The sequence below is a fragment of the Armigeres subalbatus genome, chromosome 2, assembly GCF_024139115.2.
Source record: "Armigeres subalbatus isolate Guangzhou_Male chromosome 2, GZ_Asu_2, whole genome shotgun sequence".
NCBI lineage: Eukaryota > Metazoa > Arthropoda > Insecta > Diptera > Culicidae > Armigeres > Armigeres subalbatus.
Window position 1 is genome coordinate 186,229,541 of NC_085140.1, and position 24,911 is coordinate 186,254,451.

The 24,911-nt window shown below is 41.5% G+C and overlaps 1 protein-coding gene and 2 long non-coding RNA genes across 3 annotated transcripts; 1 reads left to right on the forward strand and 2 right to left on the reverse strand.

Annotated features, from left to right (window-relative positions):
* Window positions 1–1,443: 1,443 nt before the first annotated feature.
* LOC134215626 (protein arginine N-methyltransferase 7) lies at window positions 1,444–4,134 on the reverse strand. Its single transcript, XM_062694777.1, has 2 exons — window positions 2,500–4,134; window positions 1,444–2,445 (listed from the first exon to the last, which is right to left on the reverse strand). Exons 1-2 carry the CDS (start codon window positions 4,114–4,116, stop codon window positions 2,020–2,022), a joined length of 2,043 nt encoding a protein of 680 aa, XP_062550761.1. The 5' UTR covers window positions 4,117–4,134; the 3' UTR covers window positions 1,444–2,019.
* Window positions 4,135–8,099: 3,965 nt separating this feature from the next.
* On the forward strand, window positions 8,100–21,982 carry LOC134215628 (uncharacterized). Its single transcript, XR_009980247.1, has 3 exons — window positions 8,100–8,267; window positions 8,326–8,999; window positions 21,763–21,982. It is a non-coding gene; the product is annotated as an uncharacterized LOC134215628 (long non-coding RNA).
* Window positions 10,000–12,768, reverse strand: LOC134215627 (uncharacterized). The gene is made up of 4 exons (XR_009980246.1): window positions 11,288–12,768; window positions 10,931–11,221; window positions 10,683–10,778; window positions 10,000–10,617 (listed from the first exon to the last, which is right to left on the reverse strand). It is a non-coding gene; the product is annotated as an uncharacterized LOC134215627 (long non-coding RNA).
* Window positions 21,983–24,911: the final 2,929 nt, after the last annotated feature.

Below are 24,911 nucleotides of genomic sequence, written 5' to 3' on the forward strand. Positions count from 1 at the left end.
GATGGCGCTGTCTTTCTCCGCACGCCATTGACAGACTCATAAAACCTCCGCATATCGTTCTGCTCCATTTTTTCGCACACATAACCATTCTCCACGCGAACTACTAATAAAATATCCAGCTTTTAGCGCACGGTAATGGCGGCTCTGCTGAATTAGAAGTATATCCGTCCCCGGACTACTTTGACATCTAACTTGGGTTTGACATTTCGATTACCGTCTCCCCTCATCCTGGAACAGGAGGAAAACGGAATGTCAAACCCAAGCCAGATGTCAAAGAAGTACAGGGACGGATACACTTTTAAACCCACAGAGCCACCATTACCGTGCGCCAAAAGCTGGATACAGTGCGAAAAAACAAAATAGGATAGGCAGCACCCACAGAAAAATGGTGATTCTCGCTTTGTTTTCGCTCCTTTCGTGTTGGTTACTGCACAGCTGTGTAGAACAAGTTGAAATGCATCATCAGACCAGTGCTCCCCGCATTTGGAGCTTTCTGAAAGAAATTTATTATGAGGTATAGCCTCCCGAATCAGTTCTCTATCATGACAGCTTGCGAAAAAAAAGTCTCGCGGTATGCTATACATATCATTTATGTATACAGAGATGATAAGGGAGAGACTTGTTCATTCTGTTTAGGATTCAATACCTGATCATGTATAAATCCATATCGATCATGTTAGGGTGGTGCTATTGCAAAAATTCATCATCGCGACACACATAAGTCCCGATCGACGTTTTTTCCCTTTCGACGTTTTTTTTCCCGTTGTGTCTTTTAAACTTATTGTGCCTGAATCTGATGACAAATGGTCTAAAGGACAAAACGTCGAAAGACAAAAGGTCAAAATGGCAAAATACAAAACGTCGAAAGGACAAAAGGTTGGAAGGGACAAAAGGTCGAATGAGATGAAAAGTCGAAAAGGACAAAAGATCGATCAAGAACAAGTTGAGTGTATTCAAAAGGAATTTGTGAAATGCATTCAACTTCAAGGAGAAGTCCCACTCGTCTCATCACAGTTGAAGAATTAGCAATTTTCAAAGAAGGAGTAATTAATATGAAACAATATTATCAATATCTAGATAGTACTGTTGGAGATAAAAAAGATTGTTGGTTTAAGAAATGGATAAAATTTGTATTATATGCGAGATTGATTCTCTCCGTTTCAGTTTCTTGTCTATTTTGAACTTTTATCCCGTTGACCTTTTGTCTTGTCTGAAATAGGCGAAAAAAACATCAAAGTGAGGGACAATTTTGGGTAAATTTGCCAATATTTTATTCATTTCCATCAAGATTTTTTTTATTCTTTTTAAGTGATTTTAATTTCTCTCGAGACTTTTGATGACTTAAATAAGAAATCGTGAATAATCATCGTTGTTTTTGACAACTTGGCGTTGCACCCAAGCCGCCTGGCTGGTGGCAAAATCATGGTTAGGAGGTTAGGACCTCAACATACCTATGAAGATTTTTAACGATACATTTGCTCAACCGCAGCATATTAGGCCAAGGTTTGAGCCATATACCCTAGTGTCTTTATTAAACATTTATTATTTTATTTTAAATTTTGTGTTATTTTCCAGTTTTTTTTTTCTAAAAGCAATGTGGCTCGATCTGAACATGGATCATGGATGTGAAGAAAGATTACTAGCAAAATAATTCTGATATTATACATAGTTATATATTTACATAGGTTCAAGTTTTCATAATTGCGTAGCAAACATAGTCTAATAGATCATACAGCGATTTTTTTTACCGAAAATAATGTATATTATAGTATCTATATCAAGATACTGTTCATCAAGGGATAAAGCTCGTAGTCTAAATAGACTATCGCTACACTGCCGGTGGACGCATGAATGTTCCATGTATATAAAGTCCCAGCCCTGCAAACATGGGACAGATATGCGTCCACCGGCAGTACAGTTATCTATATGTTCTGCTGAAATACTTTCAACTAGAAACAATTATTATGCGACACCGAACAGTTTTGTTCGTTGTCATTCATCACATTCTAAAAAAAAATCTCAATCAAATTGAAAATAGTACCTCTTAAGCTGTTGGTTGTATTTCACAGTCCAACTTATTGACTTTTTTGTAGCATCGAGCGGTTTCCTAAACAGATGAACTCCCTGTCTCCAGTTGACATTCCACTTCAGGGGAATGGCATGATTTTGAGAAACTTCGTCAATTGGCGAGATCGGACCCGTACTAATGGTATTTTTGCGACTGGCGACCTTGTCCATGTGCCACTCCGCCCATAGAGCAATTCCGTTGCAGCCGTTGAATACACGATCAAGTGTCAGAGTCATTTGTCCTCGCTCTAGTTGGGATTGGGTGCTTCCTTCGGCCAATGCGATGGAGATCATCTTACATTGCGGTCCTAGGGGAAAACAAGGATATTCCCACAGCGGTTGAGCTTCCACAGTGGAGTCCGTTATGTTGGAATGATCCTGAAATACATAGGAAATTAGTTGTTGATATAGAATTAATTAAAAACAGTTTACCTCAATCATTTTATCCATCAAGCTTAGGTTAAATCCTTCGCAGGTTCCTAACGGAATTGCTATTTTTTGCAGATCAAGAAATTCAACTGGAACTCCGTAAATACTAAAGCTATGAGGAATAACGATCACTTCACGATTCAACAATTCCTTTAACCGTTCAAATTCCCGTCCGAATTGGATACTATTTTCCCACGATAGAATAGCAGAACCGAAAAACGGTTCTCCAAATACGTGAGTAATTTCGGAAACTTTGTCTGGGGTTAAATCTTCAGCGCAGGACAAAACTTCGACCTGCTCTAGTTTGTTGAATTCAACGTACCTTTCCATGCATTGTCGCGAAGTTCGATTCGCCTCCAGAAGAATAACTTTTTTGGCACCCATGGCTTTAATCCCCAGTCCTAAAAGGGAACCATCTCCGAGCACTAATACGACGGAATTTGTGTCCAACACTTGTTCCAAATAATTCAATATTCGCTTATTCCTAGGCCCATCATTAAGCTGACCTATCCGAGAGCGTGAGTAGGCAAAGTGCATTCCACAAGTGCAATGACCAGGTTTCAAGTTGGGGTCGTCCAGTCCGAACCACAAAGAAAATTCATCATGAAACGCATCCAAGACTATTTCATCTCCTTGAGCTAAATGCTTTTTTGAGTACGGTAGAAAATATATTGCTTGCATCCAGTGATCTCGCCAAGGGATCAAATTCTGCTCGGGAATGGTATCGTTTTGTTTCTGACTTTTCAGCGCTTCAAAATCCGAGTGGGCCCAAAATGGAGCACAGGACAGCAAAACCGTTCCTTCGAGATCCATTCTCAAATCCCACCACATGAAAACAGCCTGCGGCACACCGGAGCTCCTGATTTTCAATGACTTTCTTGTATGACGAATAAAATCCAGAGCATCTCTGCAAGACCAATCGAACTCGAATACTGGAACCGGTTCCGACAGCGCATTGAAGCTGTGTGTCGGTAATTGACTAAGCTGCACATCAAATACCGCAGAGGATCCCCGACAATTAATTATTTCATTAGGGGTTCTCAAAAGCACTTCGCCATCTGAGTTGCTCAACATTTTTGGAATCTGCCAATTCATGGCCAACGGGCATTCCACTATTTGTGCGTAAATCGTCGCTCTATCGGGAATAACCCGACAACCTTCCTCCAGTAGATGTTCCAGAGCATGCCTATAGGTTGCAATCGCACCTTCGCCGATCAATTCCGTATCGAATAACTCCGTAACGAGGACATTCGCTTTGTGCTCCATATCTTTCCCACTCCCCACCACAATGTCCGTTGATTTCTTCTTCAACAACCGAATCCTACCGCTCATTCCGTTAGCCGCGATCACCTGCTCGGCACAGTCCGCCATCGGTCGGAATGCTTCGCACGCTGTCACACTATCCGCTCCGGCGCGGACCGCCATCATCGATAGCAAACCACTGCCGGTGCCAATGTCCAGCACATGAACCTTCTGCCCGGCACCATGCAACCGTTCAATCGTTACCCGAAGAGCGCGGTCGTACTTTTGGTTGCGTTCCCAATCGTGGCACATGTCGGCAAAAGCGCTTCGAGCGATTTCCTGTTGCCGGTCAAAGTCGTCGTCCTCTTCCGGCACCATCAGATCGTTCACTTTGGGATCCATAGAGGTTGCTAGGCCCGGTGGGAAAACGACGCAAAAACAGATAACCGTTTTATTTTCTTTGGGTTTCTTCTGCAGAACTCGATGAAAACAACAACAAACAAACTTCAAATCAGTCATCCCACCTGGTGAAATTCATGAAAACTGAAACCCTGTGACTGAAAATGCAAGTTAGCGAACAATTTCACCCTTTGGGTTAACCGTTTTGAAGGCTGTTTGTTATTATTTTCATCGAGTTCGGCATCAGCTGGGCCAGCCGCGTGAGCTGTCAGCAATCTCAATTATGGGAAAATTAAATGAAAATTGGAAGTCCGTTCTCGCACAAAAAACGCAAAAATTAAAACACGCTTTTGAAATGATTTTTGTAGCTCCCAACCGTTTGTTTTGTTGCATTGCTTTCTGATGCTTGTATATTTTGTTGCGGCAGTGTTCACATCCTATAGAAATATACTGTGTATAGACTTTGTGCTATCTTGATGACATTCCTTATGTTGATAATTTAAATAATAATTTAATTATTTTCGTAGTCTGAACGTAGCTTTACAAGAAACTGTCACTCGAGCCATTTGACAGTTTCTCATGCAACATTTTGCTGAGGAGGAACTGAAAGGGGACTATATCGAACATAAAATTTCTGACAACAGCAACGACTTATCGCCATAAGAGTGAAGAGCGACATTAGATTTGTAATCCCGAAGACCATCACAGCCAGGGATGCCAGGTGATTTTTTTAAATGTCTTCACAGTCGAATAAAAATGTCTTCAAATGTCTTCAATATTAAAATTATGATTATCAGCGCGAAATTTTAAAATCCAATAGATTTGTAAATTTAATTATCTTGTTTCATAGAAGGAAAAATTTTTTTTTAACATTCAAATTGTTAGAATTTAAGAGAACATGCTTCCACCGATTTTTTTTTAAATCCTCCCACTAACACAAATTTTGCTTCCCGAGACATCTATGAAGGTAGTATGGGTTCCCTGCATCTTCACTAGTAGATGTTGAACTAACATTCCTTCCCTTCCTTCTGTGATTGTAAGGACGTGGCCAGGTATACAACTGCTACTGTATAGGAAAAGGTACTAATCCCAAGTACCAATTTGCGACAATATACAGTAGATTGCTCAATTAAGCATTGTATAGCCACCCACGATTTGTACAATCGCATGTGCTATGCTATGCTACATGCTTCCACCGAATTTTTTAACTGAATTTCCACGTGAAATACTTCCGTACTTATTTTATTTACCTTGAAATACTTGAACAAACTTCTAAAGGATTTTCTGAAGGAACTTTTGGATAAATTCCTAATGGAACTTTTGGAGGAATTCCTGAAGGACCTTCTGGAAGACTCCTGGAGTATTTTTTTTCGGAGGAATTCCAAAGGATTTTCTGAAGTAACATCCGAATAAATTTCTGACGGAACTTACAGAGGAACTTCAGGAAATCCTGGAGAATTTCCTAAAAGATTTTCCTGGTAAATTCCTGTATGATATTCCTGAGTAATTACTGAATGAATTTTCTGTGGAATTCCTGAAAAAAAATCTGAAGAAACTTCCGGAGAAAATCCTGGAGGAAGTTCAAAATGCATTCTTAAGAACTGGATGAATACTTATGAACATGGAACTTCCTCAGGTATTGCTGCAGAATCTTTCGGAAGAAATGCAGGAGGAAATAACAGAGAAATTCCAGAGTATACTTCAAGCACATAGAAACAGACGTCTCACTCTTAACATGTTCCATCGTTCATCTTTTTAACGGTGGATTCAATTTTTTGTATGTGGCCGATCGGCCACCGATGGCGCTTCCATCGATTTGGCTTGTGTTTGACGTTTGCTCACTACCGCCACCTAGTTGCCGCTTATCCACCTACAGTGTATTTAGCATTGGGCGATAATGTTTTCGTGACGATGATTTTGATTGCATTTTGTTCTAAGTGAGACGTCTGTTTCTCTGTGCTTCAAGAGTCAATCTTGGAGAAACTTTCGGCAATATTCTTGGAGTATCTTTCAAAGAAATTCGTGAAGGAACTACACACCAAAAAATTATGAATATTACAGGTCATGTATTTCAATAAAATGACACAAAACCACATGACATAAACTGAATCGTATATTTTTCATTGTCACGTGATTTAAAATTACATGTCACGGAACCTAAACGCAGCACCCGACGCGACGCACCTAACGCACAAGCAGTCGATGACTTGATGCAGGAAAATACTTGTTAAGTGCAAATCATGGAACCTGTTTTACTTCGATCATCTCTCCTTCAAGAAACGGTGATAGCTGAGTGGTAGGGTGTTGGACTCTCACTCAGCGGGCATATGTTCGATTATCATTCTAATCCTTTAACTTTTTTGTGAATAAAGTTGTGATGTAAAATAAAAGTATTACCTAATTTTGCGTCAAAAATGACGCTCGTATATGTCAGTGTCACAGCACATAAAATTACATGAATATTTTTAGGTGCGTACCAGAGGAATTTCTGGAGGGACTTTTGGTTGAACTTCCGAAGGAATTCTTGGATGAAGTTTCGCAGGAATCTCTGGACGAACTTACGGAAAAGAGCCTGGAGGAAATTCTTAAGGAATTCCTGGATGATTTTTCGGAGAAATCCTTGAAACTTCCGGACAAATTCCTGGAGGAACTTCAGGAGGTGTGTGTGTGTGTATCTTCAATCTAACCCCCACTGTCCGGCAGTGGTATTATGGAAGAAAGCTGTCTTTAATAAAGTCAGCTTTAGCCCGGGAGTTAGAAGGTGTTAGCTCTACTGCAGCTCCAGTGACCCATTTCAGACTTTCACTTGCAATAAGCTAATAATGTGGAGGCTGTGTTGGAAGTAGGTGCTGCGAATGTGCATATTCTTATTTTCGTCATAAATCATCCTTATTTTATACGGAAAATTCTCGCTTAACTTTTCAAAAGGACCTAAGTAACATTTTTTTCATGAATTAATTTGAATAACGCAATCAACAGAAAAACATGAAAGCTTTTGATTGCAGTACTCAAATTAATTCATAAAAAAATGTTACTTAGGTCCTTTTGAAAAGTTAGGCGAGAATTCTTCTAAGCTCTCACTGAAAATTCTTTTAAAAGTCCACTGGAAATTCAAAGAGTTTCACGAAATCTGTTCTCATTCGCTATGGGTCTTCTTCAATGGCTCTACATTCCAACTGAACTTGGCCAGTCGAGAATGTTTCCAACCCGAAAATATCCTAGACCAGACCGAAAAGCGAGCTCGCCATCTCCGGATTGGCAATCCTACGCCTTTGCTCGCAAGGCTACTGGAGACCTCCATTCTCTAAGGGTATTCAGAGGAATGTCATATGGAATGTCGAATAGATCACATGAATTCAGAAGAAATCTAAAAAAATTGGATCTAGCTCAACCGTTGAATAGATTAAATCAAATGATAGAAGAATTCAGTCTATCTTTGCCGCTTGAAATAATTTAGATCGGTCATTGCGTTCCGAAGTAATGATCGAAATACTTTTTTAAAGACACGTTAAAAACGCCGCCACCGCTGAACGAATGCTGCCTTCAAAAGTTTTCTCAATGCACACAACTCAAAGTTAAGTGCGTTTGACGTTTAAAATGCGTTGAAGTTATCAACCGACTGGTGTAAATCTGTGTAAATGTATTTTTATTAAGAAAATTATTTTGAGCTTTTTAGTGGAATGTCTGCACTTGTCATAAGACGAGTTTGTACAATCCCACCCAGCAAGGAGAATGAGCCTAACTTGACCCGAACTTTAGGGTAACATGTTACCTCATGAGCCTAAGAAAATGATTCACGTTAGGGTAAACCTCGACTAAAATTACGCTATATTGCAACATCGTGTTAGGCGTTTGCTGATTCCAGACGTCTGCGTTAGCGTAACATTAGTGTAACCTTACCCTAACGTGAGTCATTTCAGTGAGTCGACCAAAATAGTGTATGTAGTAGTGAGCACATGATTTGTGTTCACTAATACCACAGCAGCTCTCCTCAATGACAGTTCGAGGTAAACAATCCTGAAAATGAATGCACATCAGCTTAGCTCGATCAGCTAATGTCCTCCAATCGCAAAAAAAGTGAATAGCATCAAAGATATTTAAAAGGAACAGAAAAACTACAATAAGGCAAGGTAAGATAATTCTATCGGTTGTATAGTTTAACATTTTAATAAACTTTACGTCTTCCAGAATGAAAAACTTCGACGGCCAAAGAACAAAAAAGCTATGGATTTGCTTACGCTAACAAATAGAAGGAATAGCCGTGCCCGACAATTGTCCGTATGTTCCTCAAATCGGAGTTGCACCATCTCACCGAGTCAAAGGACAGTATTATGGTTTCTGAAGCCTGATCCGGAACTCACAAACATCCTTCACTTGTTCCGATGCGCAAATATACAAATTCTACTAGCACAAGGACATCTAGCAAATGGATCACACTTGCCAGAGTACCGACGACGGACTTCCCTTACCTGAGCAAATTTTTCAAGCACTTGGTCCGTCTGAAAACACAAAATGACCAGATGAATGCGGTACGGCTCCACCCGATACGACGTACGTTTTATTCCCAGCTATGCTGCTGCCCGGGAAACCGATGGCGATTTTATCGCATTCCGTTTGGTTTTAGCTCGAGCGAGTCGCAGAAGGAAAGATGTGAAAGATGTAGAATGAAATTCAAGCACCACTTCGACAGGTCAACTTTTCGTTGAATCAGAAGTATTCGATCACGAATATGTAACCATTGCTGGCCTGACGATAAAAAGCGGATACCGTCATACGAAAAGTATCCCACATATACTGCCGAATAACGTCCAATGCACAACGGAATGAAGCATCTGGAGATCCATCTGCATTCGTCATCTTGGGTAAGTAATTTATTTCCAAATGAGGAAATTTATTTCTACATTACAATTTTTGAATCTCATAAAGATAGTCCCGAGGTGTAAGGTAGCCTTAACAATGAGGTTGATTAAGGCAATGGGCTAAAAATTAGACCAGCAAAATTATTAATTAAAATTATAAATTAATGTTTCCTTAAAACAATATTTTGCTATGTGCGTACTTCACACTACCTACGCCCTGGGGAATCCCAGTAATGCACTGATTATTACAGTGAGCATCTCAAAACAATATTTTGCTTTGCGCGTACAGGCGCATAGTCACGCTATCTGCGCCATGGGTCACCTCAGTACTCAGTAGTGCACTAATAGTTACAATCAGCATCTTAACGTAACATTTGATATGCGCGTACGGATGCATATTCACATTACCTGCGCCTTGCGGGTCTCAGAATGAGTTACAATGAGAATCTCAAAACTGTACGGAGAGTATGAACCATCACCCCTGTTATCAAATGAAATGTAATAATATGTATGAATATGACATTCTTACGGCAGTTGAAGGTATTTCATACTAGTTCTGTTGTTTTGTCGTGTCGTCTTTTCAAAGTCGTGTGCAAGCAACATTAAAATAACGCAGGTGTGCATCATCACGGCGACACTGCGTTTACTACTGTTTCCCGATGCACACTTGCGTCCTTTGTACGCTGCGTTTACTCAGGGTTGAAAAGCCGGTATGGGGGCTTCGAAAAAAAAAACTTTTTTTTCAACAGCGGACCGAATAGATTTGACACTCTTCATAGTTTGAACTGCAGCATTTGAATTGGTCTATGATAATTTTTCTGTACCGATTGCAAAAATAAGGGACCATAATGTAGTTGTAATAACTTATTCTAACGCTCATTTGTTTGTATCAATTTTACAATTTATTTGCATTCTGTTAAACACATTACAACAGTTTAATTTTTATATCATGTTGAATTTATGGTTTTCAATTAAACATATTATATTTAATTCCATTGTAAATAGTTATTTTCAGTTCTACTTTGTTTTTCATTTTTTCAAATCATTTTTTTTGTTATGCTCTTTGCCAAAATTATTTGTTAATACTCGAATACTTTATTTAATGAAATGTGCTTGTCCTAAGATGAATTTACTCTCTCATTCCATTCCACCACTAGATTATAAATTCACAGATTTGTATTCCTACTTCAATAGTAAGGCCCCTGTTCAGTGTCTTGTACTGGACTCGACAAGTGAAAAAAAGCTTTAAATAATTTTCTTAAAATGAAATGTGTTTTTCTTAACGATTCAATTTCGTAGGCTTCTAATCAAATTATATAGCAAAAATTAAAAAAATATCAGGAGATGAGTTTAGTTCTATTCCATTTCATTTCACCACGTTGTGATCTTTACAGATATGTATTTCGACCTCAACTTTAAGGTCGTCTTTAATTTCACCACGTTGTAATCTTTACAGATATGTGTTTCTACCCCAACTTTAAGGTTGTCTTCAGTGTCTCGTACCTGATTTGACTTGGGCATTTAATCGTTTTCGGCTGTTTGGATTATGTAATCCTGGAGGATAGGCGTTTCTTCTCCGTGTTCATCCTACTTGGCAACAACGAATCATTTCAGTAGTACTCTGCAGAAAGAAAAAGAGATATTTAAAATTAAATTGCGTAGAGCGCATAAAGAAAATTTCCCTACTTGATCTGCACTGGCAATCAACATGACCATTGCTGTAAAATTATTCCTGAAGCTGGTATTCTTTCCAGATTTGTCTTGCTAGTATCACGAATAATGCTATCTGGAACGAAAGAAAGAATAAACTACTACAAAATCAACGATACTGACAGTCGTCAATAAAAGCACTCCATCACAAGGCACTTTTATGAATAACTTAATATCGATTTTTTACATATTTCATCTCCACTGTTTCGTAATGTGTGGCCGACTTACCTCCATTTATGATCTTGAATCCAGTTGTGAGGCTACCATATCATAAATGTGATCTGTGTCGTTAATGGGATTCGTATTTGTTTGCTCTGGCCCGAGTTGCACTTTAAAGAGCGTTCTCTTTACAGAATGATTTTCCAGTCGACGTATGTTGAATCGCCATTCAAGCCTCTCCTGCCGTTTAATTCTATAGCAATGCACAGTCGGATCTCACCAATTGGAAGGTGACGGTCAGAGGTGATGTCAGCGGTGCGTTTATGGAAGCTCACGAGAGACCCAGTCCAGTTTTTCTGCATATATAAATTATGTGGGTTTTATGAAGTTATTCTATTCTTATCATTAATTTATTTACTTACTTATGAGTCCTGTACACCAGGAGTAAAGCAAAGGGTCTTGGGCGATGTTCAGCTATCGCCTTAACATGTTGCCAAGTTAGATTTCAGCCGACTTCTTTAATTTCTTTATGGAGGCTACGTCGCCATGAGCCACTGGGTCTGCTCTGCTACGTAGTCCAACAGGGTTCCATTCCAATGCTTGTTTGCAGATTGCATTTTCGCCCCTAAGTAATTTGTGGCTGACCCAGCCGCACTTCCGTTTCCGAATGTCCGTTGCTATCGATATCAGCATGTTCTGTTGGCTAACTTTTATGCATCATCAATCGCTGAAATTGTTTTTAGGCAACATTTTCTCGATCTGTATAGATGCTACTCTGCTGCTAATCGTTTAACAGTAGCCATCAAAAGAAATATCGCTTCTAAATGGCTTGTTTTCTTACACTATCGCTAGCATTAATGACAGCGCTTTGTCAGTTGCTATAAGAGCAGGTGAATACCTTTGTAGCTGCATTACAGAAATCAATAGCTCATACACAGCTCCGGCAACAAAACTCAAATGTAACCATTGCGGTTTTGACGTTCCATACTGATAAGCTATTAAAAGAAGCAGTATAAGGTTTACTTAAACGTTGTGTAATCTTCAAAGATACAGAAGTTGCCTAAATGCTTCGTTAGTTCATTTATAGCGCCATTACGCTATATTGTTAGTGCTATAACAACAGCGAACACGTTTTCATTGTGAATGCTACTCACCGTAATAAGGGAAGTTGCTAACAAGCAACTCAGTTACATATATGGACTCTTAACCGATAAGCTTTGTTGCTAATTCAGACAGAGCTATTTTATGACTATATGAAAGCTGCATAAACGATAAAAGATGAAATATATTCGGCACAAACTGACTAGCTGATAGATATTTGTGTAATAGTCGAGTTGAAGTTTAAGGGATTATTTGCGGAGGCTTTTCTTTTATTCAGCATTTGCTGCTTTTATTCAAATATTATACAGTCAAAGGCTAGAAGTTGAAGCTTTTAGCACCAAAATTGTTAGTTGGGTCGGCCTCTAGTAAAGTTCATCTAGGAATTCTTTCGGAAGTTCCTTCAGATATTTCTCTGGATGTTCCTCCAGGAATGCTTTCGGAAGTTCTTCCAAAAATATCCCCAGGAGTTCCTCCAGCCTCCGAAAATCCCTCAGGAATCCCTACTTAAGTTCCTTATGAATTCTTCTGGAAGCATTCTCCAGGAATTTATCCAAAGGTTCATTCAGGCTTCCTCCGGAAGTTCTTCCAAGTATTCCCCCGAAAATCCTTCCGAAGTTTCACCAGGAATTCCTCCTCAAGTTTCACCAGGAATCCCTCCCAAAATTCCTTCATAACATAACCAACTTTCGTTGGCGCCAACCCGATTTCCCGATTCATCAGTCCGCCAGTTCCTCCTGGAATTCCTCAGCAAATCTTTCCAGGAATTCCTTTGCAAGTTACTCCAAAAATTCCTCCATAGTTCCTCCTGAAAATCAACCGAAAGTTCCTCCCGGAATTCCACCGGAAATCCAGGAATGCCTCCGCAACTTCTTCCGGGAATTCCGCAACAAGTTCCTCAACGAATTCCTCCGCAAGTTCTCCAAAAATTCTTCCGCAAGTTCACAAGAAATTCCTCCGCAAGTTCTCCAGGAATTCCTCAGCAGTTTCCACCAGGAATTCATTGGCAAGTTCCTCCAGGAATTCCTCCACAAGTTCCTCCAGGAATTCCTTCGCAAATCCCCCCAGGAATTCCATCGCAAGTTCCTCCAGAAATTCTTCCAAAATTTCCTCCACGATTTTCTCCCCAAGTTCCTCCAGGAATTCCTCCACAAGTTTTACAGAAAATCATCCGCAAGTTCTCCAGAAATTCCTACGAAAGTTCACAAGAAATTCATCCACAAGTTCTCCAGCAAGCTCTCTGCAAGTTCCTCCAGTAATTCCTCCGCAAGCTCTCCACGAATTCCTTTGCAAGTTCCTCCAGGAAGTTCTCTGCAAGTTCCTCCAGTAATTCCTCCGCAAGTTTTCCACGAATTCCTAGAAAAGTTGTTCCAGGATTTCCTCCGCAAGTTCTTCCAGGAATTCTTTCCCAAGTTCCCCTAGGAATTGCTCCGGAATTCTCCCATAAATTCCTTCGCAAGTTTCTCTAGGAAGTCCTCAGCAAGTTCCTCCAGGAAATGCTCCGCAAGTTCCTCCAGGAATTCATCCACAAGTTCTCCAGACAATCATCCACAAGTTCTCCAGGAATTCATCTGCAAGCTCCTCCAGGAAGTTCTCTGCAAGTTCCTCCAGTGATTCCTCCGCAAGTTCTTCACGAATTCCTCCAAAAGTTGTTCCAGGCTTCCTCCGCAAATTCCTCCAGGATTTCCTTCGCAGGTTCCTCCAGAAGATCCTCAGCAAGTTCCTCCCCGAGCTCTTCCAGGAATACCTCGCCAAGTTCCCCTAGTAATTGCTCCGAAGTTCTTCCATAAATTCCTCCGCAAGTTTCTCTAAGAAGTCCTCAGCAATTCATCCGTAAATTCCTCCAGAAATTCATCCGTAAGTTCCTCCAGGAATTCCTCCGGAAGTTCCTCAGGAATTCTTCCGCAAATCCCTCCAGGAATTCCTCCGCAAGTTCCCTCAGGAATTCCTCCGTAAGTTTCTCTAGGATTTCCTGCGCAAGTTCCTCTATGAATTCTATCAGAAATTCATCCAGGAATTCATCTGCAAGTCTGTCCAGGAATCCCTCCAGGAGTTCCTCCGCGAGTTCTCCAGAAACTCCTCCTAAAATTCTCCAGGAGTTCCTCCGCAAGTTTCTCCAGAAATTCTTCCGCAAGTTCCTTCAGAAATGCCTCCGCAAGTATCTCCAGGAATCTCTTCATAAGATCCTCCAGGAATTTCTTCGCAAGTTCCTCCAGGAATACCTCCGAAGTTTTTTCCAGGAATTCCTCCGCAAGCTACTTCACGAAATCCCCCGCAAGCTTCTCCAAGAATTCCTCCGCAGGAATTTTACACAAGTTTCTCCAGAAATTCTTTCGCAAGTTCCTCCAGAAATTCCTCGGCAAGGTTCTCCATGAATTATTTCGCAATTTTCTCCAGGAATTTCTCCGCAAGTTCTTTCGCTATATTTTTCGCAAGTTCCGCCAGGAATTCCTCCGCAAGTTTCTCCAGGGATTTCTTCCGAATTTTTGTCTAGGAATTCATACGCAAGTTCCTTCGTAAGTTCCTCCAAAGTTTTTCCAGGAGTTCCTCAGCAAATTTATCCAGGAATTTTTCCACAAGTTCCTTAATGAATTCCTCCTAAAGTTCGTCTTCCGAAATTTTTCGAGAAGTTCCTCCACAAATTTCTCCAGGATTTCCTCAACAAGTTCTTACAAGAATTCCTCCGGAAGCTCCTCCAACATTCCTTTCATAAGTGTTCCGGGAGTCCACAAATTCTTCCAAGAATTCCTCCGGAAGCTGCTCCAAGATTCCTTCCAGAAGTTTTCCGGGAGTGCCTTCGAAAGTTTTTCCGCAAGTTCCTTCACGAATTCCTCGGCAAGTTTCTCCAGGAATTATTTCGCAAATTTTCTCCAGGAATTTCACCAGGAATTTCTCCGTAAGTTCCTACAGGAATTTCCTCCAAAGTTTTTTCAGGAGTTCCTGAGCAAATTTCTCCGCAAGTAACTCCAGGAATTCGTCCGTAAGTTCGTCTTGGAATTCCTCCGGAAGTCCCTCCAGGACTCCTTCCAAAAGTTCCTCCAGGACTCCTTTCAAAAGATCTTCCAAGGAATGCCTTCGAAAGTTGCTCCGCAAGTTTCTCTAGAAATTCCTTCTCCCTTTTTGTCCAGGAATTCTAACGCAAGTTCCTCCGCAAGTTTGTTCGAAACTTTCGCCAGGAATTCCTCCACAAGTTCCTCCAGGAATTGCTCTGAAGTTTTTCCAGGAGTTCCTTTGCAAATTTTTCTAGGAATTTTTCCACAAGTTCCTTCAGGAATTCCTCCTAAAGTTCGTCTAAGAATTCCCCCGGAAGTTCATCCAGGTCTCCTTCCAAAAGTTCCCCCAGGACTCCTTCCCTTTTTGTTCACAAATTCTTACGCAAGCTCTTCCGCAAGTTTATTCGAAAGTTTCGCCAGGAATTCCTCCGCAAGTTCCGCCAGGTATACCTTCCCAAGTTCCTCCAGGACTTCCTCTGAAATTTTTCGATGAGTTCCTTCGCAAATTTCTCCAGAAATTCTTCTACAAATCCTCCAGGAATTCGTCCAAATTCGTCTAGGAATTGCTCCAGAAGTTCCTCCAAAACTCTTTGCCAAAGTTCCTCCAGGACTCCTTCCAAAAATCCTCCAGTAATTATTTCGGAAGTTGCTCCGCAAGCTCCACCAGGAATGCCTCCGAAAGTTCCTCCTCCTCCGCAAGTTTGTTCGAAAGTTTCGCCAGGAATTACTCCGCAAGTTCCGCCAGGAATGACTCCGCAAGATCCTCCGAGGTTTTTTCCAAGAGTTCCTTCACAAATTTCTCCAGGAATTCCTCCACAAGTTCCTCGGCAAATTTCTCCGTAAGTTCCTCCAGGAATTCCTCTGAAAGTTCGTCTAGGAATTCCTCCGGAAGTTCCTCCAGGACGCCTTCCAAAAATTCCACCAGCACTCTGAAGTTCCTTCAGAAATTCCTCTGAAAGTTCTTCCAGCACTCCTTCAAAAAGTTCCTCAGGGAATTCCTACGAAAGTTCGTCTAGGAATTGCTCCGGAAGTTCCTCCAAGAATGCCTCCGAAGTTCTGAATTCCTCTGATGTTTTTCCATGAGTTCCTTCGCAAATTTCTTCAGGAATTCCTCCACAAGTCCCTCCAGGAATTCCTCCAAAATATCGTCTAGGAAAGTTCGTCTAGGAATTGCTCCGGAAGTTCCTCCAAAACTCTTTCCAAAAGTTCCTCCAGGACTCCTTCCAAAAATCCTCCAAGAATTCCTTCAGAAGTTCCTCCGAAAGTTCCGCCAGGAATGCGTCCGCAATTTCCTCCTGGAATTTCTTCACAAGTTGCTTCCGCAACTTCCTCCAGAAATTCCTCCGTAGTTCCCCCAGGAATTTCTCCGCAAGTTCCTCCAGGAATGCCTTCGAAGTTTTTTCCAGAAATTCCTCCGCAAGCTCCTCCAGGAATTCCTCGGCAAGATTCTGCAGGAATTATTCCTCAATTTTCTCCAGGAATTTCTACGCAAGTTCCTCCGCAAGTTTTTTCGAAAGTTTCGCCAGGAATGCCTTCGCAAGTTGCTTCGAAGTTTTTCCAGAAGTTCCTCCGCAAATGTATCCAGGAATTCCTCCACAATTTCTTCCGGAAGCTCTTCCAGGACTCCTTTCAGAAGTTTTCCGGGAATGCCTTCGGAAGTTCTTCCGCAAGTTCCTCCAGGAATTCCTCAGCAAGTTTCTCCAGGACTTCCTTCCCCATTTCTGTTCGAGAATTCTTACGCAAGTTCCTCCGCAAGTTTGTTCGAAATTTTCTTCTGTAATGTTCTCCGCAAGTTCTTCAGAAGTTTTTCGAGGAGTTCCTCCACAAATTTCTCCAGGATTTCCTCCACATGTTCTTCCGAGAATTCCTCCGGAAGCTGCTCCAAGATTCCTTCCAGAAGTTTTCCGGGAGTGCCTTCGAAAGTTTTTCCGCAAGTTCCTCCAGGAATTCCTCGGCAAGTTTCTCCAGGAATTATTTCGCAAATTTTCTCCAGGAATTTCTTCGTATGTTTTTTCGAAACTTTCGCCAGGAATTTCTCCGTAATTTCCTCCGAAGTTTTTCCAGGAGTTCCTGAGCGAATTTCTCCGCAAGTAACTCCAGGAATTCCTCCGTAAATTTGTCTAGGAATTCCTTCGGTAGTCCCTCCAGGACTCCTTCCAAAAGTTCCTCCAGGACTTCTTTCAAAAGATCTTCCAAGGAATGCCTTCTTAAGTTCCTCCGCATTTTTTTAGTGATTCCTTCGCCATTTTCTCCAGGATTTTTTTTCGTAAGTTTCGCCATGAATTCCTCCACGAGTTTCTACAGGAATATCCTTCGCAAGTTCCTTCAGCAATTCCGCCGAAGTTTTTGCAGGAGTTCCTCTGCAAATTACTCCGGGAATTCCTCTGGAAGTTCCTCCGGGAATTCCTCCGGAAGTTCCTCCGGGAATTCCTCCGGAAGTTCCTCCGGGAATTCCTCCGGAAGTTCCTCCGGGAATTCCTCCGGAAGTTCCTCCGGGAATTCCTCCGGAAGTTCCTCCAGGAATTCCTCCGGAAGTTCCTCCGGGAATTCCTCCGGAAGTTCCTTCTTGAAGTTCCTCCGGAAGTTCCTCCGGGAATTCCTCCGGAAGTTCCGCCGGAATTCCTCGGAAGTTCCTCCGGAAGTTCCCTGCGCACACTTAATTTTTTTCGCCGAGGCCGGCAAAATAAATTGCCGAGAATCCAACAGCTGATATCTCGGTAAAAATCTCGGTGAAAGTTCAAATTACCGATTGGTCGTAAAATGTTCGACACCACCCAGCTGTCAAAATTTACCGGCCGCTCGGTAGTGCGTTGCCGATCAATTCGGTAAAGCGGTTTGCCGAAATTCAGTGAATAATTATTTTTATTTATTTTCACATGAATATAAACAAGAAAGAAAACCGTTATCAGTGTGAAAAGAGATTATATTCAGAAAGTATTTTTTTTGTGAAAAACAATATGAACATCTTCACTTGTCATAATACGAGTTTGTACAATATGAACTTGTTAAATAAAACGTTAGAATAGATTTGTTAACAAGTAATGCGAATACGGAACTGCCTATCGAAGTAAACAGGATTATTTCTATTGGGTAGCAAGATCTGTCCCCGTTTTCAATGTTTGTTATATTCAAACTAGATAATTAAACTTTTTATGCATGATTAGAAACCTAAAGACGCTGATCGTGTATAGGGGAAACTGGGGTAATATGCACCCCCGGGGCAAAACGACCTTTTGACGTTTTTGAGGACATTTTCAGCAATTTTTCGAGCATATTTGCTACAGCGCATGTAGTTCGGATCTCGAACTACCAGTTCAGCAGTAAACATTCCGAAAATATGTCTGAAACACCGCCAAAAATGCCAAAGGTCGTTTTGCCCTGGGGTGCGTTTTACCCCAGTTTACCCTACTATAAAGAACAATTTCTGTTGTAATGAGTGAGAATGAGAACATGGGGTGCTGCCCGAATCATCCCTGTCCCTATATCGGTTCCTGATTCCAACGACGTTTAGCGTGTTTATTCCGGCTCCTTCATGGAGGGTAAGAGATTTCCATTCATCTTATCTGGTATTTTTTCCTGTTTGAAATACAGCTGGATCTGAAATTAATCCGGACATTATTTGTGAGAATTTCGAACAGATTATAGTGTCCTGTTAGTATGTAGTGGAAATTGAATTCAGATTGTATACTTACCAAAATAATTAGAGATGTAATTTTTATTTTTCCACTGCTTCTGTTCCTTCACGTGGTTTTAACAGAGTACGCTAGAAGTTATACCAACAGTTATACGTTTGACAGTTGGGTTTACCGAAACTCAGTCAAACTCCGAATTACCGATTACTATGGCAAACTATACTGCCGAGTTTCAGTAACTTATGTAAACGTCATATTTATTAACGAGATATCAGTTAAAATAAGCTTTTACGATCATGTTCGTCAATTTAGTTTACCGAGATACAAATTGTCTTTTAAGTGTGCGGGAATTCCTCCGGAAGTTCCTCCAAGAATTCCTCCGGAAGTTCCTCCGGGAATTCCTCCGGAAGTTCCTCCGGGAATTCCTCCGGAATTTCTCCGAAAGTTCCTCCGGAAGATACTAGAGGAATTCCAGGAGAAGCTTGGAACTTCCGAATGAATTGTTCCAGTTGTTCCATGACTTATTCCCGCAAGTTCCTCCAGGATTTCCTCCGCAAGTTCCTCCATGAATTCCTCCGCAAGCTCCTCCAGGAATTCATCCTTAAGTTCTCCAGAAAATCATCCGCAACTTCTCCAGAAATTCCTCCGCAAGTTCACAAAAAATGTCTCCCGAAGTTTTTCAGAAATTCCTCCGCAAGTTCATAAGAAATTCATCCACTAGTTCCCTAGAAAGTTCTCTGCCAGTTCCTTCAGTAATTCCTCCACAAGTACTTCCTGCAAAAGTTGATCCAGGTTTTCCTTCGTAAGTTCCTCCAGGAACTAATCGACAAGTTCTCCAGAAAATAATCCAGAAGTTCTCCAGTAATTCCTCTGCAAGCTCATCCAGTAACTCCTCCGCAAGTTCTCCACGAATTCCTCCAAACGTTCCTCCAGGATTTCCTCCGCAGGTTCTTCCAGGAATTCCTCTGCAAGTTTCGCCAGGAATTCATACACAAATTCTCCAAAATTCCTTCCATGATTTCCACTCCAAGTTCCTCAAGAAATTCCTCCACAAGATCATCCAGAAATTCCTCCCAATGTTCCTCTAGGAATTGCTATGGAGTTCTTCCAGGAATTCTTCCGCAAGTTTCGCCAAGAAGTCTTCAGAAAGTTCCGCCAGTAATTCATCCAAAAGACTCTCCAGGAGTTCCTCTGCAAGTTCATCTAGGAAGTTCACCCAGCAATTCATCCGTAAGTTCCTCCAGAAATTTCTCCGGGAGTTCCTCAGGAATTCTTTTGCAAGTTTCTGGAGGAATTTCCGAAGGAATTACTGGAGGAATTTCCGAAGGAATCTCTAGAGAAATTTAGAAAGGATTTCCTAGAGGAATTCCCAGGGAAATTCCTGAAGGAATTTACGGAGGAATTCCTAGAGGTGTTCCTAGCGGAATTTCCGGGGAATTCCTGGAGGTTCCTCCTGCAATTCTTCCGGGAGTTCCTCCAGGAATTCCTCCGGAAATTTCTCTTTTCTTCATGAATTCATCCGGAAATATCTGTTGGAATTCCTCCAGGAATTCTTTCGTAAATTCCTTCAGGAATTCTTTCGTAAATTCCTCCAGAAATTCCTCCGGAAATTCCTCCGGAAATTCTTCAAGAAATTCCAGGAATTCCTCCAGAAACTTGCAAAAGAATTCCTGAGGAACTCCCGGAGAAATTCTTGGAGAAAAGAGAAATTTCCGGATAAATTCCTGGAAGTATTTCCGGAGGAATTCATGGAGAAATTTCTGGAGGAATTCCTGGAGGGATTTTCGGAGCAATTTCTGGTGGAATTTTCGGAGGAGTTCCTAGAGGAGTTCCCGGGGGAATTCCTGGAGGAATTTCAGGAGGAATTTTCGGAGGAATTTCAGGAGGAATTTTCGGAGGAATTTCCGGAGGTATTGCTGGAGAAATTTTCTGGTGGAATTTTCCTAGATTTCCTAGAGGAATCCCCGGGGAATTCCTGAAGGAATTTTTGGAGGACTTCCTGGAGGAGTTTACGAAGGAATTCTTGGATGAATTTCCGGAGGAGTAATTTCCGGAGGAGTTTACGAAGGAATTCTTGGATGAATTTCCGGTGGAGTAATTTCCCGAGGAATTCCTGGAGAAATTTTCCGAGGAATGCCTGGAGGTATTTCCCGAGGAACTGTTGGGAGAATTTCCAAAGGAATTCATGGAGGGATTTCCGGAGGAATTCCAGGAGGAACTTCCGGAGGAATTCCTGGAGGAACTTCCGGAGGAATTCCTGGAGGAACGTCCGGAGGAATTCCTGGAGGAACATCCGGAGGAATTCCTGGAGGAACTTCCGGAGGAATTCCTGGAGGAACTTCCGGAGGAATTCCTGGAGGAACTTCCGGAGGAATTCCTGGAGGAACTTCCGGAGGAATTCCTGGAGGAACTTCCGGAGGAATTCCTGGAGGAACTTCCGGAGGAATTCCTGGAGGAACTTCGGAGGAATTCCTGGAGGAACTTCCGGAGGAATTCCTGGAGGAACTTCCGGAGGAATTCCTGGAGGAACTTCCGGAGGAATTCCTGGAGGAACTTCCGGAGGAATTCCTGGAGGAACTTCCGGAGGAATTCCTGGAGGAACTTCCGGAGGAATTCCTGGAGGAACTTCCGGAGGAATTCCTGGAGGAACGTCCGGAGGAATTCCTGGAGGAACGTCCGGAGGAATTCCTGGAGGAACGTCCCGAGGTATTCCTGGAGGAACGTCCGGAGGTATTCCTAGAGGAACGTCCGGAGGTATTCCTGGAGGAACGTCCGGAGGTATTCCTGGAGGAACTTCCGGAAGAATTTCTGGATTAACTTCCGGAGGAATTTTCAGAGCACTACGAAGGAATTTGTGGAAGAATTTCGGAAAATTTCTTATGCTTGAAAATAGGCTCATGCCAACCCACGCCGCCACCGCCGATTACCAACGGCGTGACGCTGCCACGCCGCCGCCGCTGAATGAAAATGATCTGTCACGCCGCCTTGGATAATTTTTTCATCGCCGCACAGGTTAATTGGTTTGGATTTTTGCATATTTCTCCCGAACAAAGTATAATTTTTATTATGTTACGTGAAAGTATGATAAAATTAAGCAGACAGAAATTCAATTTTATGTTTATATTTTCTGACTTGATATTTGATAACATTTTATATTTTCTTGCTTTTTTATAGGTCATTGCTCATGAAAGTTCGGCCGAGAAGAAACTATCTCTTCGTAAGGAGTTGGAGGAACGCCTGAACCTCTCAAGTTGACTTTAGACGTTGTAAAACTGGATGCTGAACGAGCTATTAAAGATCTACAGTATCATATAAAGTTCATCACTAAAACAATTATAAACAACAAACTAAGTGAAAATGATTTACTTTTCATTAAAAAGAATAAAAAGAAAAATTAGTCATGAAAGTTAGTAAGAGAATCAAGATGACATTCTGAAAATAGCTTCCAACTTGATGTGTACGGCCAATCCAAAATCTTGTCCAGTGCATGGGATATTTCTTCAGGTCAAGTCTGGAGATTTTATCATAGAGAAGAAAAAATAATACTTAATGCTCAAAGTATTAGCCCAAGAGAGGTGACTGATCGGGAAAATGGGGCAATGCAGTTTTACTTCAAATGAACTGTCTGCCATGGAGTTGCTGAGCTGAAAGCTGAAAGACAACTTTGATTGCGGCTTTGATTGTCCAGACAGGGTTATTGTGCCAAGAAATCAATATAGTCAAAAACAAAGTTCGTTTGCAATAATTCTGCTCCAGATCCAACAATGTATTGATCCTGAATGTGCGAAAATGTGGATGTGCTTCCCATTCGAAGCGAAGAAGAAGATCATAAAAGATAAATCTACAATTACAAAATCTGGCTTGATGATTAGCCAGAACAATATGAGCGATACAAATTATCTCCCCTACATTGCTGTACGATACCATTCAGTGGAGCGCATCAGTGTAATACTTGTATGTGTCGCCGGATGGATGACCCAGAACAAATGCTGTTATGTGATGAGTGTTCTGTATTGCCTAAAGATCTAATTGAAACAACTCCAATAGGAAGATTGGTACTGCCTAAAATGAAGGCCTGGAAATTACAAACGGAAGACAGGAAAACGCTGAGGATGACACATTGAACGATGAAGCTGAAGAGGTAGAATTTACGGATACAGCAAAGTCTACGAAATCTCAGTCTGATATGTCTCAGCAATGCATTGATATTTACAACAAGCACCTCTAATCAATTTTCTGCTTTGGAAGTACGGATGCATATTCAAACTACCTGCGCCCGGAGTACGGATGCATACTCAAAGTACCTGCACCCTGGTAGGTCGCAGCAATGCACTGATAGTTACAACAAGCAGCTCAAGTTCACTTTCTGCTATGGGAGTACGGATGTCTACTCAAACTATCTGCACTCTGGTTGGTCGCAGCAATGCACTGATAGTTACAACAAGCACTTCAAAACAACATTTTGCTATGCGCATACGGAAGCATATTCAAACTACCTGCAGCCTTGTAGGTCTTACAACAAGCACCTCAAAACAACATTCTACACCCTGGTAGGTCGCGGCAATGCACTGATCTCTAATGCAAGCACCTCAAATCAACTTTCTGCTTTGCGCTCTGGTAGGTCCCAGCAATGGACTGATAGTTACAACAAGCACTTCAAACAACATTTTGTTATGCGCATACGAAAGCATATTCAAACTACCTGCAGTCTTGTATGTCTTACAACAAGCACCTGAAAACAACATTCTGCACCCTGGTAGGTCGCGGCAGACTGATCTGTAATGCAAGCACCTCAAATCACCTTTCTGCTTTGAGAGTACGAATGCATACTCAAACTAGCTGCACTCTGGTAGGTTCCAGCAATGGACTGATAGTAACAACAAGCACTTCAAAACAACATTTTGTTATGCGCATACGAAAGTATATTCAAACTACCTGCAGCCTTGTATGTTATATGAAAACAACATTCTGCACCCTGGTAGGTCGCGGCAATGCACTGATCTCTAATGCAAGCACCTCAAATCACCTTTCTGCTGTGGGAGTACGGAAGCATACTCAAACTACCTGCGCTCTGGTAGGTCCCAGCAATGGACTGATAGTTACAACAAGCACTTCAAAACAACATTTTGCTATGCGCATACGGAAGCATATTCAAACTACCTGCACCCTGGAAGATCTTACAACAAGCATTTCAAAACAACATGCACTGATAGTTACAACAAGCACCTCAATCAACTTTCTGCTTTGGGAGTACGGATGCATATACAAACTTCGTGAACCCTGGTAGGTCTTGCAACAAGTACCTTAAAACAACTTTCTGCCAAGCGCATAAGGAAGTATATTCGTACTACCTGAGGGTTTTATGCGTAAAAACTGTTCAACTAGCCGGAGCCGAACTTTAAAATTGAATCAGCACCACATTTATTGCATAAGTCGGCTTTTGTAAGCGACACACTGTTTAATTCAATTTACCTACTTAGTATGTTACATGCACATGTTACAAATATGTGATAATGTGCTTAAATTCAAAGTTAAAAAAAAGGACATTCCATGTAATGGTCGCTCTTGCTGTTTAACGGGATCTTACCTTGTCCTTGCGGGAAACATGCATTCCGGGTGCAATGCCAACGAAGTACTCCGAAATGCTGGGCACCTAGCACAAATTGGAGTGTCATCCGAATTTGTCCTTTGGTAAATAGTTTAAGGATGCTCACAGGTTAATCAGCTTGGGTCGGTACATTACCACTTTAGAACAAAATTGCTCTTGATTGAGTGGTCAACTCTCAAACATTTCCTCTAATTAAACACATTTTACTTCGATCTTCCATTTTCACTTATTTGGCAGTCGATCAGACTTTCTTCTAACCGGCTTGGCCAGATCTTTCATGGTCTGGTTTTTCATTTTTTCCGGACACACTAAATACACATTTCGTTGGGCGCAAGCATTCATTCCACAGAATCACGGGATATTTGCAATCTGACCCCATTCTTTCCCAGGAGTACGCACTATCACAATTTTACAAACAATAACACTCCTCAACTGGGTATCTAAACAGTAACACTTTCTCGCGATCTTCTTATCGAGACAGCAAGCATTAACTATTACAACGGCGTTGGATTATGGGTACCGTCTTGCCCAAATAGACAGCACCATTATCATCATCAGCACCATGTAACTGATTTTTTCCATTAATTATATTACGACGATCGCCCGTCCTTTGTTACGATTCGCGACCGCGAACCAAAATATTCCGATCATATTTTCGTTAACTCCACGCATTGGCAAGCACCAAATTTAATGTACAAGCCTATGAACCACTCGC